This window comes from Acomys minous, assembly GCF_964271855.1.
Source record: "Acomys minous genome assembly, chromosome: 15".
Lineage (NCBI taxonomy): Eukaryota > Metazoa > Chordata > Mammalia > Rodentia > Muridae > Acomys > Acomys minous.
Genome location: NC_140497.1, coordinates 85,846,020 through 85,858,946, shown reverse-complemented (window position 1 = coordinate 85,858,946; position 12,927 = coordinate 85,846,020). Strand labels below are relative to the sequence as shown.

The 12,927-nt window shown below is 41.8% G+C and overlaps 1 protein-coding gene across 5 annotated transcripts in view; it reads left to right on the top strand.

Annotated features, from left to right (window-relative positions):
- MSRB3 (methionine sulfoxide reductase B3) overlaps positions 1-12,927 on the top strand; it is a 120,567-nt gene that overhangs the window by 32,959 nt on the left and 74,681 nt on the right. For all 5 annotated transcript variants that reach the window (XM_084759874.1, XM_084759872.1, XM_084759875.1 and 2 more), the window contains 2 exons: positions 9,787-9,895; positions 11,781-11,858. In XM_084759874.1, coding sequence (XP_084616000.1) covers positions 9,787-9,895; positions 11,781-11,858 — 187 coding nt within the window. The remainder of the gene's footprint in view (positions 1-9,786; positions 9,896-11,780; positions 11,859-12,927) is intronic.

Sequence of the window (12,927 nt, the reverse complement as noted above, 5' to 3'; positions counted from 1 at the left end):
AAGTGATGGGCTGGACAGGCAAAGCATTTCCCTCTACAGAAAATGCTTGGATACCGTAAAGTATCAAAAAGCTCAGATTTTTGGCTGCTCATACTGTCATGTCTGTCCCATGATGGGCATTAGGTACATTTTTGTGGACTGGATGAATGAATGTCATTGAATAGGTAACATTCATCTTATGCATCAAAATGGTGCAGCATTCCGGAGGGGGAAGGGAGAAAGATCGGGGCACAAGGATTACATCACCGATGCTCTTATGGGTCCACATAGACATTGCCTTGTTCTTTAACTATGGAGGCAGGACCAGGGTGAGAAGCATCATACTGCTTTCCGTACCACATGGCAGGATGGCTCCTTGGGACCGAAGCTCACACAGTATAGTAAAAGGTGTTGAGGGACTAGGTATCCGCACTTAGTGGGAAGGGGTGGTTGCTAGGAGACAGGGAGATGGAGGTGTGGATGTGGATGGGGAACGTGAGCTAGAAGCAGATGGCACAGTGAAGTACAACATAGCATGGGTGCAAGAGAGAATGCAATGGGTGAGTCAGTCAGTGGCAAGGTACAGTCTTTGGATTGTGGCTCATGTCGACTAGGTGTGTGACCACATCAAGTAACTTCTTTGGACATTAACTTCTTCTTGGGGTTTTTAGTCTAGAAGTTTGTCCTTTTTTCAGTTTATAATATGAGGAATACTAGTTCTGTTATGTACCCTGTAAACCAGTCATTAGATGAGACTTCACCTTACTGTGTTTCATGAATTTGAATACTCAGCTCTTTCCACTTCACTGTTTTCATAACGAGGGTGCAGCTTAGAAACCACCTTGATGGGGGCTGGAGAGACAGCTCAGCTGTTAAGCACGCTGGCTGCTCTTGCAGAGGACCAGGGTTGGATTCCCAGCACCCAACCTTTTGTAACTCCAATTCTAGGGGATCCGGGACCCATTTCTGGCCTCTGCTGGCACAGTACACATGGCACACAAACACACATTTGGGCAAAACACCCTTGTACACGAAATAAAAAGAAATAAGCCTTTCAAGCAAATGTGGTAGAGTATATGATCGTTTGGCAGTGCTCTTTCCCCTTTCTAGTGGACCACAGAGAAAGCATCATATTTAAAAAATATACATCAGTATAAGAGGTATTCTGAGATGGACTACATCAAGAAAACAGGTAGATTTTCCTAACCTGACTTGACTATGGAAACTTCTCACTCTCCCAAGAGAAACAACAAGATATCATTAATTTTTCAAGAGTCAGGGTTTTATAAAATGCATTCTGGGCTATGCAGGGTCAAGCATCCTCGTAACTGTCTATCCAAAGAATCATTAGATGTCAGTCCTAGTGAAAAGATTTGAGCGTGGCCCTCTAGAGAAGCAATAGAGGACCGAATAGTTTCAAAGAAACCCTTTTTACTCTATCATCCATCATCATCATCTTTTTTTTTTTTAATCACATGGACTTATTAAACAAACATCACTGTATACTTGAAACTAAGATCTAAGAAACATGGCCCCAGGCATCTAGAAGACATCTTTTGGGAAAGGTTTAAACAGCAGCCATTGAGGTGGAGAGGTAAGTAAATAAATAAGCACACATGCTTTAGATCTTTATCTTGTAAGGACACCCTGTTTAGTACAGGGATGGGTAGATGGCTAGTAAGCGTGCACGCACTCGCCCCTGAGCCGCTGTTGAAAACTGCAGCGTAAGCCATATGCCTTCTCTTGATATTTCTGTGTGAAAAAGAAAAATGTTAAATTGCATTTTTGTTTTCTTCAGAATATTTTAGATTCTCCTGGGATGATCAGCTATTCCTTGGTGGAAGCTGCAGACTTTTTGTTTTTTTATTGTTTGTTTGTTTTTCATTGTACTTAAATTTAGACTCAAGTTTGATGTATACCACAAATTAATTTTGGAATTAATTTTTTAAAAATTGAGTTTTAGAGAATATGTTTTCTTTCTAATGAATTATATTCAAAGTTGTATTTGAATAAAATCTGCATGATAATCTAAGAGAGGGCTCTTCTCAGTGGGTGGTTATTAACTACCTCTTATCTCTTAGGCAGACTGTGCTCCCCAAGGGAGAAGTGGAGGATGGAGAATTGGATAGAAATGGGTAGAGAAGAGTGTGTGTGTGTGTGTGTGTGTGTGTGTGTGTGTGTGTGTGTGTGTGCAAATCTTTTTGATTGTATGTGAAATGTAGAATTGAAATGAGCCTGTCTGGTTTTAATTTTTTTTCTTTATGGGCTATGATGTTCAAGTGAAGACCCATGCTTTAAAAAAAAAAATTAAAACCAGGGACCTTCAGCTTTGTCAGAAGTCTCATATGCAATCAGATAGAATTGAAGTTAAGTGACTTTCTCCTCCACTGTTGTCACTTGATGATGGCAGTGCTTCAAAAATCCTTTTTTAGTCATATGCTTTGCAAGCAAGAAAACGTTTTCAGGATCAAGAGATGCTTTAAATATTTCTCTAAGCCCTAAACTTCACGGTCCACATTAACATGAACATCTCTGCTCTCAGTGTTTGCGTTAAGTTTTGCAGGGTTGATAAAGTCCTTTCTAGTTCTTTTGGGAATTTAACAGATGCTGATGAAATAATGGCCGTATATGAATGAGCTCAACAATTAAAAAATTTATAATGTACAAGTAAATATAGAAGTGTAAAAGATGGCTTCTGTCTCATGGTCATTCAGCATTTTTAATGACTGCTAATGAGTGAAAGGATAAGCCCCTCCATTGTCTCCTGTCAAGAAAATCATTACAGCTTCATGGATGAGGCTTTACTATTATGGCTAGAATTTTCAGGCATATTAATTAGCCTTAGATACCGTGGGGCTGATGGCTGGCCTCTCCTATCAGCTTACAATAAGAAAAACAAAACATGCTCACATTTCCCTTCTGAGTTTTAAAATTACTTTTCAGTTCCCAAAGCTTTGCTGGTTTGCATCTGAATCCATACTCTTTCCTGTTTGGAGAAGTGGTGACTTCATAAAATCAGCTGACTCCCTGCTGTAGTGCCACATCTGCGTAGTTTGCAGCAGGATGGATGCTTCCAGCCTTGGCTTACACACATTTAATCCCACCCCACCTACTAGTCAGCTACCTAGGGTGGAGCTTTATTCCCTCTCTGGACCTCCCCTGGCGCTGTGACCTTGCACATTTGATTTCTGTGACTCTTTGTGCTTCCTATACTGCAGGTGACAGCTAGATATGGTCGGCCTGGATGGGAAAAGTTTAGAGTGCAGATGCCCTGGGTGCTAACTCCCTTTACACGGAGCTCTGCACATGCCTTCCCTAAAGACTTTAGTCTGCTGACCCCATTCCTCTCATGCCGGTATGTGCATTCCGTAGGAGGCCAGCGCCTTCCTTGGGCTGTCCTGAGCTTCCCAGTGCCCATCGCATGTGTCAGCTCACTGCAGGTATTTAATAAGTGCTTGGGAGGAATGATGAGCCAATATAATATGAAGCTCAGAAGTTTGTATCTCGAAGAGTTTGTAATGTTTCTAGGAAAACAAAAACAATGGGAGATGTTGGAGCATAATTGCCCCACCTGGTATTTGCTCAGAGAGATGCTGCCTAGCTCTGAGCATGCTGGCAGAGGCAAGGCTCACAGGGTGTGCAGAGTGGGAGGGAAAACCGGTCTGAAATGTCTTCTGAGCTTGCCAGTATAGAAACTGGAGGTCAGTTTCATCTATCGGTGCTGTGCCAGTAAAATACATGGCATTATTTAGCCCGAGAAGTGTTAACGTTTCTTTGTGTTGTTTTAGGGCTTTAGAGCACAGGTGAAATCAAACTAAGTTTGATGTAAACATCAAGGCAGCTTTTTAGAGCGGCTCAGTGGACGCACTGGTCCTATGCTTTCTTTACCTGTGTCTGTTCCCTGCCACTGCCGGCAGGACTACCCTAAAAGGGGGAGGCCGCGGTGCTTCCCAGGGCGAACGCCTCCTTTAAAATGGCCGGAGGATTTTGTTCTCTGTGCTCATGCAACATTCATCACCAAAACCATGCACTGGGTGTCCTCTTACGCTTGGCTCTGGGTTGGGGCAATGGTGTTGGTCTAAGTAGGACGACATTAAGCCAGGAAGCAAGTTAGACACAACGCGTCTCTATAATTCAACCAGGTGAATACTTTCTCAGAGACATTTTGGGTAGACGTAGTCTGAAAGGTGGCTACCGAGAGAGTCTTTGCTGTTTATCTCATTTGCATATGGGCTTTCTTCTGCTTCTGTTCAAGTTGCCTGTCTCTTTCCCTCATGTATGAACGTCACAGCGTCTTCACCTCTTGCCCCAGCCATCTCTTCTATGGGTTGGGAAAGTCCTTGCGACATAAGCCCTGTCAGCTCCCTCTCCTCCTCCTCCGGGGCTCTGCCTAAATATCACTGTAGTGAGACCGCCCCACATACTCCCCTGAGATTGCAATCCTCTACTACTAGCCTTGTGGTCCTGGCCCTGCTCCTTGCTCGCTTTCTCACTCTTATGTACTCATGACCTCCTAAAAGACCTTACAACAGACTTCCTTGCTTTCACTGTTTTCTGCATATATCGCCTCTGCCATGATGGACAGACCGCCAAGACAGAAGGTCTGACTTGGGTTTTGGTTCTGCGCTGGGCACATAGAGCAGTGCCACTGTAGAGCAAGTGCTCAAAACAACGGCTGAAGCAATGAGTGGGTATAGTTCGCCTGGCACAGCACTTCACACTCTGTAGCTGAGGCAGTAGTTGTGATTACTTAGAGAAGTAAGGTGTAGCCTGGGATGGATGCTCCCAAGGTGAGCAGTGGCATCTTGGTTCTGGGGAAGCCAGAGCTGCACCCTGACGCCTTGAGTTACGCAATCGTCCGGGGATTTTTTTTTCCCCCTTGCATATATTTCCTCTGAGGGAAAAGTCAGAACTGAGGATGCTTCTGTAAGCAGGGACCTTTTTTTTTTTTTCCAACTCTGTAACTTGCACCTTTGTTCTCAAGGCCTTTATTGAATCACTAGAGTTGTAAACAAGAAGAAAACAAACAAAAATTGGTATTTGTGTATATACGTGCATTTTATTCTAAAAGTGGGCTAGATGTGCTTTTATAATCTTCCACTTACAAGTTCTAACACTAAATAAATAAAAAATAGTTTTCTAATGTCAGACTAATGTGTGCCTGAAAATTAAAGCTCGTAGTAAAAATTAACATCGGCTTTAATTTTATGCCATCTGTAAACACAGCAGAAGATATTTCTACATTAAGTTTACTGTTTTAACTCAGTGACTTATGGTACATAACTCATTTTTATTATCTCGGGAAAATAGCTAATATTTTCATCTTCCCCTAGTCCTAGAACAGAAGCTAAAATTGTGAGACCTTTAGGTTTTTTTTTTTTTTTAGGTTTGTTTTGATTTTGATTTTTTCCCCACACTGAAATACAAAATGTATGATTCAAGAGTGCTCTCAGCGTTTAGGTGACAGGTCTGAGTTACTCCTTAGCAGGAAGCTGAAGTGTTTCAGCATTTTATAGCTAATGTGAGACTCTTGTATGACCTTGTCACCGATCCTGTCCCGAAGGGATGGACAGAGGGACAGCAGGGCGGTTAACTGGCAGACGTTTCTTTCTGCACGCACCGCTATGACTGTTACCTCTCTCCACTTACTGTCTTTACTTGTTAGGGATTCGATTATTTTTTTTAGCTGAAATTTACTGCATAATTTGGGAAGAAAATTGTAGCAAAAAAAATTTTTTTTATTGCCAGAAACAGTTATTGGGTTAGTGGTCCAACAACTGTATGTTTGAGCTGATAATGTCTAAGTTATGTTACAACCAACACTGTGAACCTCAGTTTCTGTCTGTAAAATGGACAGGTTTCCACTTTCTAGAGATGTGTGCCTAGAAATGGGTATGGTATAACTAAATTTTGAGTACTTTCTATTTTCTTCATTATAAAAGAAAGAGGTAACCAGTTAGAAAAAATACTTTTCTGAAGGGATTATTATAGAAAATAACTGCCATATTTTTCAGACTATAAGATACACCTGACCATAACTGCATCCAGTTTTTAGAGCAATAAAACAAGAAAAACAGTAAAAACAGCAATCGGACCATAAGGTGCACCCTAATTTTCCTTCCACTTTAGGGGGTGGGGTGGGAAAGAGTGTGTCCTATGGTCTGAAAAATATGGTACCAGTAGGATCAGAGCTGCTACCTTTTAAACTGGATTTTAACCCCAGGATCCTCAGTGATTTTGCACCTGGGGCCTGCTAGGCCCCTGTTGTTGCCATCCCTTCCAGCAGCTGATCTGATGCAGCAGCCAGCCGCCTGACGTCACAGTTGGAAGCAGGCAGAACCAGAACACAAACCCTTTTTCAAAAGTGATGGCAAAGCCTTGTCTGTCGTGTGGGACTAGAGGTGTGTCCCTCCTGCAGAGAGTGAGCTCTTGCTCTGTGGAGAAGACCAGCAACACAAAAGATGCCTTGGTGTAAAGGAAAAGACCCTGGGCATATCCCAGGATTTAAATACCCCTGGAGTGACCAATCCACATAAAAACCACACTGCAGGGGATGGACTATAACTAGATGCTGTTGCGTGTGTGTACACACCGACGTGTGCCTTCAAAGTGTGCTATTAAATACTTAAAGAAAGGGATACCTCTCCCTAACGTACTTCTAAGCCAATTTAGAAGTCATTGAACAGATGTCCCATAACACTAATGTTAAATTACCCTGTGTAATAAGGAAATTACAGTACCTAAGTGAAGATAGTAAAGGGAAACCAAACACCCAATGAATTACTCTTAAATTTCAAAATGAAATGATGCCTTCAGAATTAACAGTGGCACCATGTGACTTTGGCAAAGTCAGTCTGGTAGGGAGCAGAGGACTAGGGGCAGAAGTGAAGTATCTCTCTGAACACGCCAACTTTTGGTTATTCCAGAAGAATTAATGTCTTAGCAGAGCTTTCAGTTGTCCAAGAAGTAAATGACTATTATTGAACTGTGTGGCAAGACTTTCATAAACTCTGACTAACTCCTCAGTGAATTGTTTAATACAAAAATTACAATAATGTTTCTAATATGTATGTCCTTCCTTTTGCTATTAGGCATACTTTAAAAGCCTAATTATTTGGAAAACACAATATGTCCAAATAATAAAAATGTATGAAGCTTGACTGCTTTAAATAACCACCAGCATTTCTCAGAGAATAAGCCTCATGTACAGTTAGGAAACAAAATTTATATTTAAGGTTGGAAAGCAAGGATGTAAGAAAATTTTGCTAATTTGGAAGATGACCTTTAAGTGCACCAAAACCAAATAATTTGTAGGCTGTGACATGGGTCGCATTCCTCCAAAATTTGTGTGAATACTGCTTTCGTGGTTCTTGAAAGACAAACAAAGACAGCTGGAAGGAAAGCTTTCCCCTTCCAAATAAGACGGGGTTGACAAAGGAGTGCAGCGGGTCCCTTTCAAAGTTCACCATTAAAACGGGGTCTCCAGCACAGCTAATGAGATGGCACATAGCAGAAAACAATCTGTTTTTCAGAATGTTTAGATCAAAAGTAATTTCTAATCTATGAAATAAGGACTCTTCAATACCCCTCATTCACCAGGAAAGCTTTTATGTTTGTATTATTTACTTCAATCAGATGTTTTCAATTTTACCCCTTTTCCCCTCTACAAATACATGACATGGTTCATCAATAGTGACCAGCAGTCTTATTCTTTTCCTTCAGAAAAGAGATTTCTTTTTGAGAGAGAGAGAGAGAGAGAGAGAGAGAGAGAGAGAGAGAGAGAGAGAATGAAAAAGAGAGAAACAATCTTTGCCTAAGCAGTTTGCAAGCATCTGTGCTTGAAGCTACTTTTTATGAACACTCCTTAGTAAATGACTCAAGGTAAAAAAGCAGAAAAGCATCCAATGTTAGGAAATTGCAATCCAATACCATGTAATTTAAACCTGCGGTTGCTTCTCTTGCACTAAATGACATACAGATGGGTGGCTTAGCTCTCGCAACTTTGGGAACACAATTGGTCTTTTTGTATGAATGAACATATATCAAGCCAAAATATTTTGGACAGATTTGCTTAATTCTAATTGTTCAGATCTTAATTATCAAGCCCCTTGGAACCAATAACTTTAACCATGATACTTTGTCGCATTAAGTTTGTAATTAATGGACTTCTTGACGAGATTAGCAAAGGTACCCTTCTAACAAACGAATAAATAAAAAAGCAGAATAATTTTTTAAAGAAGTCTATAGGGCGGTAAAGAGAAACTCGGTCAGCTGAGAGCACTGACTGAGACGAAGCCCTTCTTCGTTCAAGCTGTCCCCATTTGTCAAGGAGACATTTCTAGCTATGACTTGGACAGCAGTAAGCAGAGTTTCTCACGCCTGGGTGAGCCTGGTGTTAGCAGGGGTTTAGTGAGAGGGGAGGCCCTCAGGGCCATTCCTCATGCGCCAGTTGTTCCTGGGTCTCTTTCTAGACCAACAAAGGACAGGAAGGGTAGCGGAAGTCGGTCTGACTCCTGCAGGCTTGGCCAAGGTTATCTTCTGGTTTGCTCTCTCCCTGGCTCCCTGTTTTCGGGTGGAGAATCAGCCATCTGTCCAGGTGGCCCCAGATCTGGAAGCTGATAGCCCCCCTTTCGTTCCCACAATTAGGATGCCTAGTTAGCTCATTTTTGCTGAGTTTGACTTCAGTTATCTCACATTCTGTGTTAGATACCTCAAAAGTAAACAGTGGGGTGCGTTCCCATCGCTGAGTCTAAAGATGCTGAATTTAATATTCAGGACACCAAGAAGGCTGCCGACTTTAAGACACAGTAGGAAATCTTTGCATGGGGGCCGCTTCTTTCCCTGCTATGATGGACAGCAAGGAAAAGGCACTTGACTGCCGTGAATGATAGCTGCCACACCTCAGAGGCACGTTCCTTTTCAGTCAGTTGCTCAGGTAAAATAAAAGAGTGCACATAAGTAGGTGGTGTCTGAACACCTTCCTGCGGTCTGCATACCTTGAAATAAAAACTAGCCTTGCTATTAGAATCACTTAGGTTTGAATCACATTAGAATCACTCCAATATTTAAACACTCCTAATCCGTGAAATGCCCTGAGCTGAAGTGCAAAAGGACAGCTTGAGCCTTGAAGTAAAACTACACTCACTTAGTCTGTGTCTGTTCTTACTTCCTGTGCCCCTTTTCTTTCTCTGTCTTTCTGTCTCTCTCTGGAATCTTGCATCTCTTTGTAAAAATTAGTGCCTTCTCCTAAAGTTTACTGACAGTTTCTTGCTGACTTGGTAAGATACAGTCTTTAGAAAAACATGCATTTCTAAAGACCAAGTAGGACCTAGTGTGGTATCTGATAGACTCACAGAATACAGCAGTTCCCAATAAATCTTTAGGGTCTTCAGAAAAATAAGTGGGATATAGTCATCTTGCATGACAATGGGACGGTGGTGGCTTCAGGCTACTCTACCAACTCAGCACAGTTACTGGATGGATCTTTATATGGCCACTTTCACTGCAAATACATGCAGGTGGCATGAAGGATGTACCACCATCCTGCAAACAGATGCCCAGTGATGTTTTAGTATCATATGCTAGAAGCCTTGGCTGTCGCTACTCCAAGGGAGTCAGTTGGATGCTTAGGTACATTCTGCTTGGACTTGGGGATCAGCTGCAGCCCAGGTAAGAATCTGTAGTTTGTTAGGGACGGGTCTGGTTACTGACAAGTGACTGTAGAGGCTGTGCTGTGGCGGCCAGCCAAAACAATGATTTAGGATTCAGCCTAAAACCGGCTCTCTCTCCCGCATCCTCTCTTTCTAGGGTCATGTAGGGATAAAAGGAACTGTAAAGTGGTCTTTTCCCAGCAGGAACTGAGGAAGCGGCTGACACCCCTACAGTACCATGTGACTCAGGAGAAAGGGACTGAAAGGTAATGTGTGCTGTAATAAAACAAAACAAAACAAAAACAAAAACAAAAACAAACCCGCCAGCAAGCAAAACCGCTTTTCTCCCTCCTCCTTGGAGCCATCTTCCTTGCTAATTAATTTAAAGAAACTATACGTACTGGCCAAGGCTAAGGCAGGCAGAGGGCTGTCTTTGGAACGGTTAGAAACAGCATTGTTTAGGTTAAGACTGAGTTTTATTTCTGCTTCCCTCCACTCGATGAGCGTGCTATCTTGTATAAAGCCATGGGGCTTTCGTTAAGAGCCTGTTTTTAGTTTACAACAAAATGTGTGGAAGTAATAGTGATTTAGGTAATTTTTTTGTGGGGGGTGGGGTGGGGTGGCAGAGAAGAATCACAGCGAGGAAAACCGTGAGGGACATGGAGCTCAGCCAGGATGCCGGCGTTTTGAAGGTGGCCATTGTAAGCATAGACGTTTTGGCTGCAAAAAGAGGGTAGCATAATTTAGTTCCTTTCTACCCCACTCCAATTTCTTTTTGAAGCACATGTGGAGAAAGTATTTATTGGCTCATTTGTGGTTGGAATGTCAAAAATTTTCAATAACTGCCCTCACATGGCTTTGGTCCTTGGAAGTTTGCCCTACATCCTGGAAGGAAGAGAAGAGAGAGAGAGAGAGAGAGAGAGAGAGAGAGAGAGAGAGAGAGAGAGAGAGAGAGGAGAGGGGAGAGAGACAGAGAGAGACAGAGAGAGAGACAGAGTGAGAGACAGACAGACAGACAGACAGACAGACAGACACACACACACACACACACACACACACACACACACACACACACACACACAGAGAGAGATAGAGACAGAGAGAGACTGTTCTTTTCCAAGACTGTTTCTAGTGAATAAATTCGCCCTCAACTGATTCCAGCTAAAAGCTAACTTGCCAAGGCGCAATGATTTTGGGGTCTAATTTACACTTTGGAGTGTGATGTGGAGACGGGACTGCAGCCCTGATCCAGATTTATTAATGATGTGACTTTGTGTTTTCATTCATGAGCCGAAAGAGCTTTTTCCCACACGGGGGTGGTGGTGGTGGTGGGAGATCCTTGTTAGTAGGCGCCACGCTCTCCCTGTCACAGAATCCCCTGTTGCCTGAGTTTACCAACCCTTGGGGCTCTGACAAGGTGCACGCCCTCCTCGCACGCTGGAGCAAGCAGTGGCTAGGTCCTCAGCGCGTGGGTTGCCCGCCCTGTTGTGTGCATGGCTAGCAAAATGATTTAACGCACACAAACAACCAGAGATTAGGTCATTCTTAAAAATTCTGTTTATAAAAAAAAAAAAAATTGGACCTCGTAAAGGGGGCGAAACGATAATAAAAACAAGCTGCGGAGTACATAGCCCTTTCGCTGGGCTACACAGCTGATTTGCATTAGCTGAGTGACCTCCTCGCCTTTAAGATTGTTAACTTAGAAAAATATTCCCTTAAAGCGGCAATATTCCCTTTCAAACCAAAAAAATAAGACTCCTCCCACTTGAAGACTTGGACCCTGCTGCATTTTCTGGTCCCCTCTTGCATCGTGTCGAGTAGCAGAAATCTTATGTAATAATATTCTTTATGTGAATCACACAACAGGCTTTTTTTTTATTTGAAAAATATTCTAAGTATTATATACTAGATGGCTTGATATTTTTACTTAACCTGTACTAGTTTGGAGTAGTTACATGCACATTTTATTACATATATATTTGAAGTATATTAGTACTGTTCCAAGTTTCCATATGTTTCGTCTGTTCTCAGTTTAGGGCCAAAAACCTTAGAAAGACTTACTAGAGAAATGTTATTTTAAACCAATGTGTTCTATAAGAAGTAATACTAGCCTTGTTAATATTTTTTGATGATCTGTTTATTGTTTATCAGTGCCTTTGAAGGAGAATACACACATCACAAAGATCCTGGAATATATAAGTGTGTTGTCTGTGGGACTCCATTGTTCAAGTAAGTGTACTGAGAGCCGGTAGGTATGGCTGGGTCACATGACAGCAGACGCCTTATTGCTTATTTACCTGTGAATCTTTTCTTGGCTGAATTTGATTCTATATTTTTGTCCACTCCCAGAAAACAAGAATAGTTACAGACTTTCTTGGTTCGTTACTAGTGTGACAGACTGGCTAATTTTGTGCTCTTGAGCCATTTAAAACACCCAGCATTAACTTGGCTCCATTTCAGTAATCATCATCCTTAGCAGAGGTACGAAGAAAATTTTGCTGAGCAGAGGCGTGCTCATGTATTTACTGATTTTTCTACCTTCAAGTGATGTCCCTAAGTCCATTTATGGGCCACTTTGCAAGTCGTTCGTGCATATCCTTCAGATTAAAACACATCCAGCAAGAAGTCTATTTACATCTCCATATTGAAGGGATACACCCAAAGTAAACATGAGGTATACTACCGATTTTTGTGTACAGGTAATGATACTGTATATTTGAGGTTCCCATTATTTTTGCATTGATCTAAAAATCATCTTTTAAAAAATGATCCCAGCAGTTCACAATAATGCAGGCACCACATAGACTTTCTGATCAAGACAGGTAACTTTTGGTTTTGATGGGACAATCTTATCCAATGAGTGACAATCTTTACCAAAGAGTTTCATCTGGGACAGTAAAATCCCAGAATCCCCATATGTCCCACAGAATTGCTTTCTTTTTCATTTAAACTTTCCTTTGCTTCATGCGACCCCTTTAAGGTGCTAGCATTTACAGATTATTTCTGAAATAACAGGAAAATGGTAGTTTCTTAAATTTTTTAAAAAAGAGTTTCAAACTTTTCCCCAATTACATAAACCATTTTGCATGTTAGTGTTGGTTGACAATCTGTTCTGAATTCTTACTTTTCCCCCCCAGTTAAAAAAAAAGACCCTTCAAATTGTCACCCACTTCCTCTCAGAAAACACACATATTCATATTTCAACACCTTTAGCTTATGTCCTAGCAGCTAACACAGCACTTAAGATAGCTGCTGAGGCATGCTAAACTGGTTAGTACCCCAATGGCGAACGCTGCCC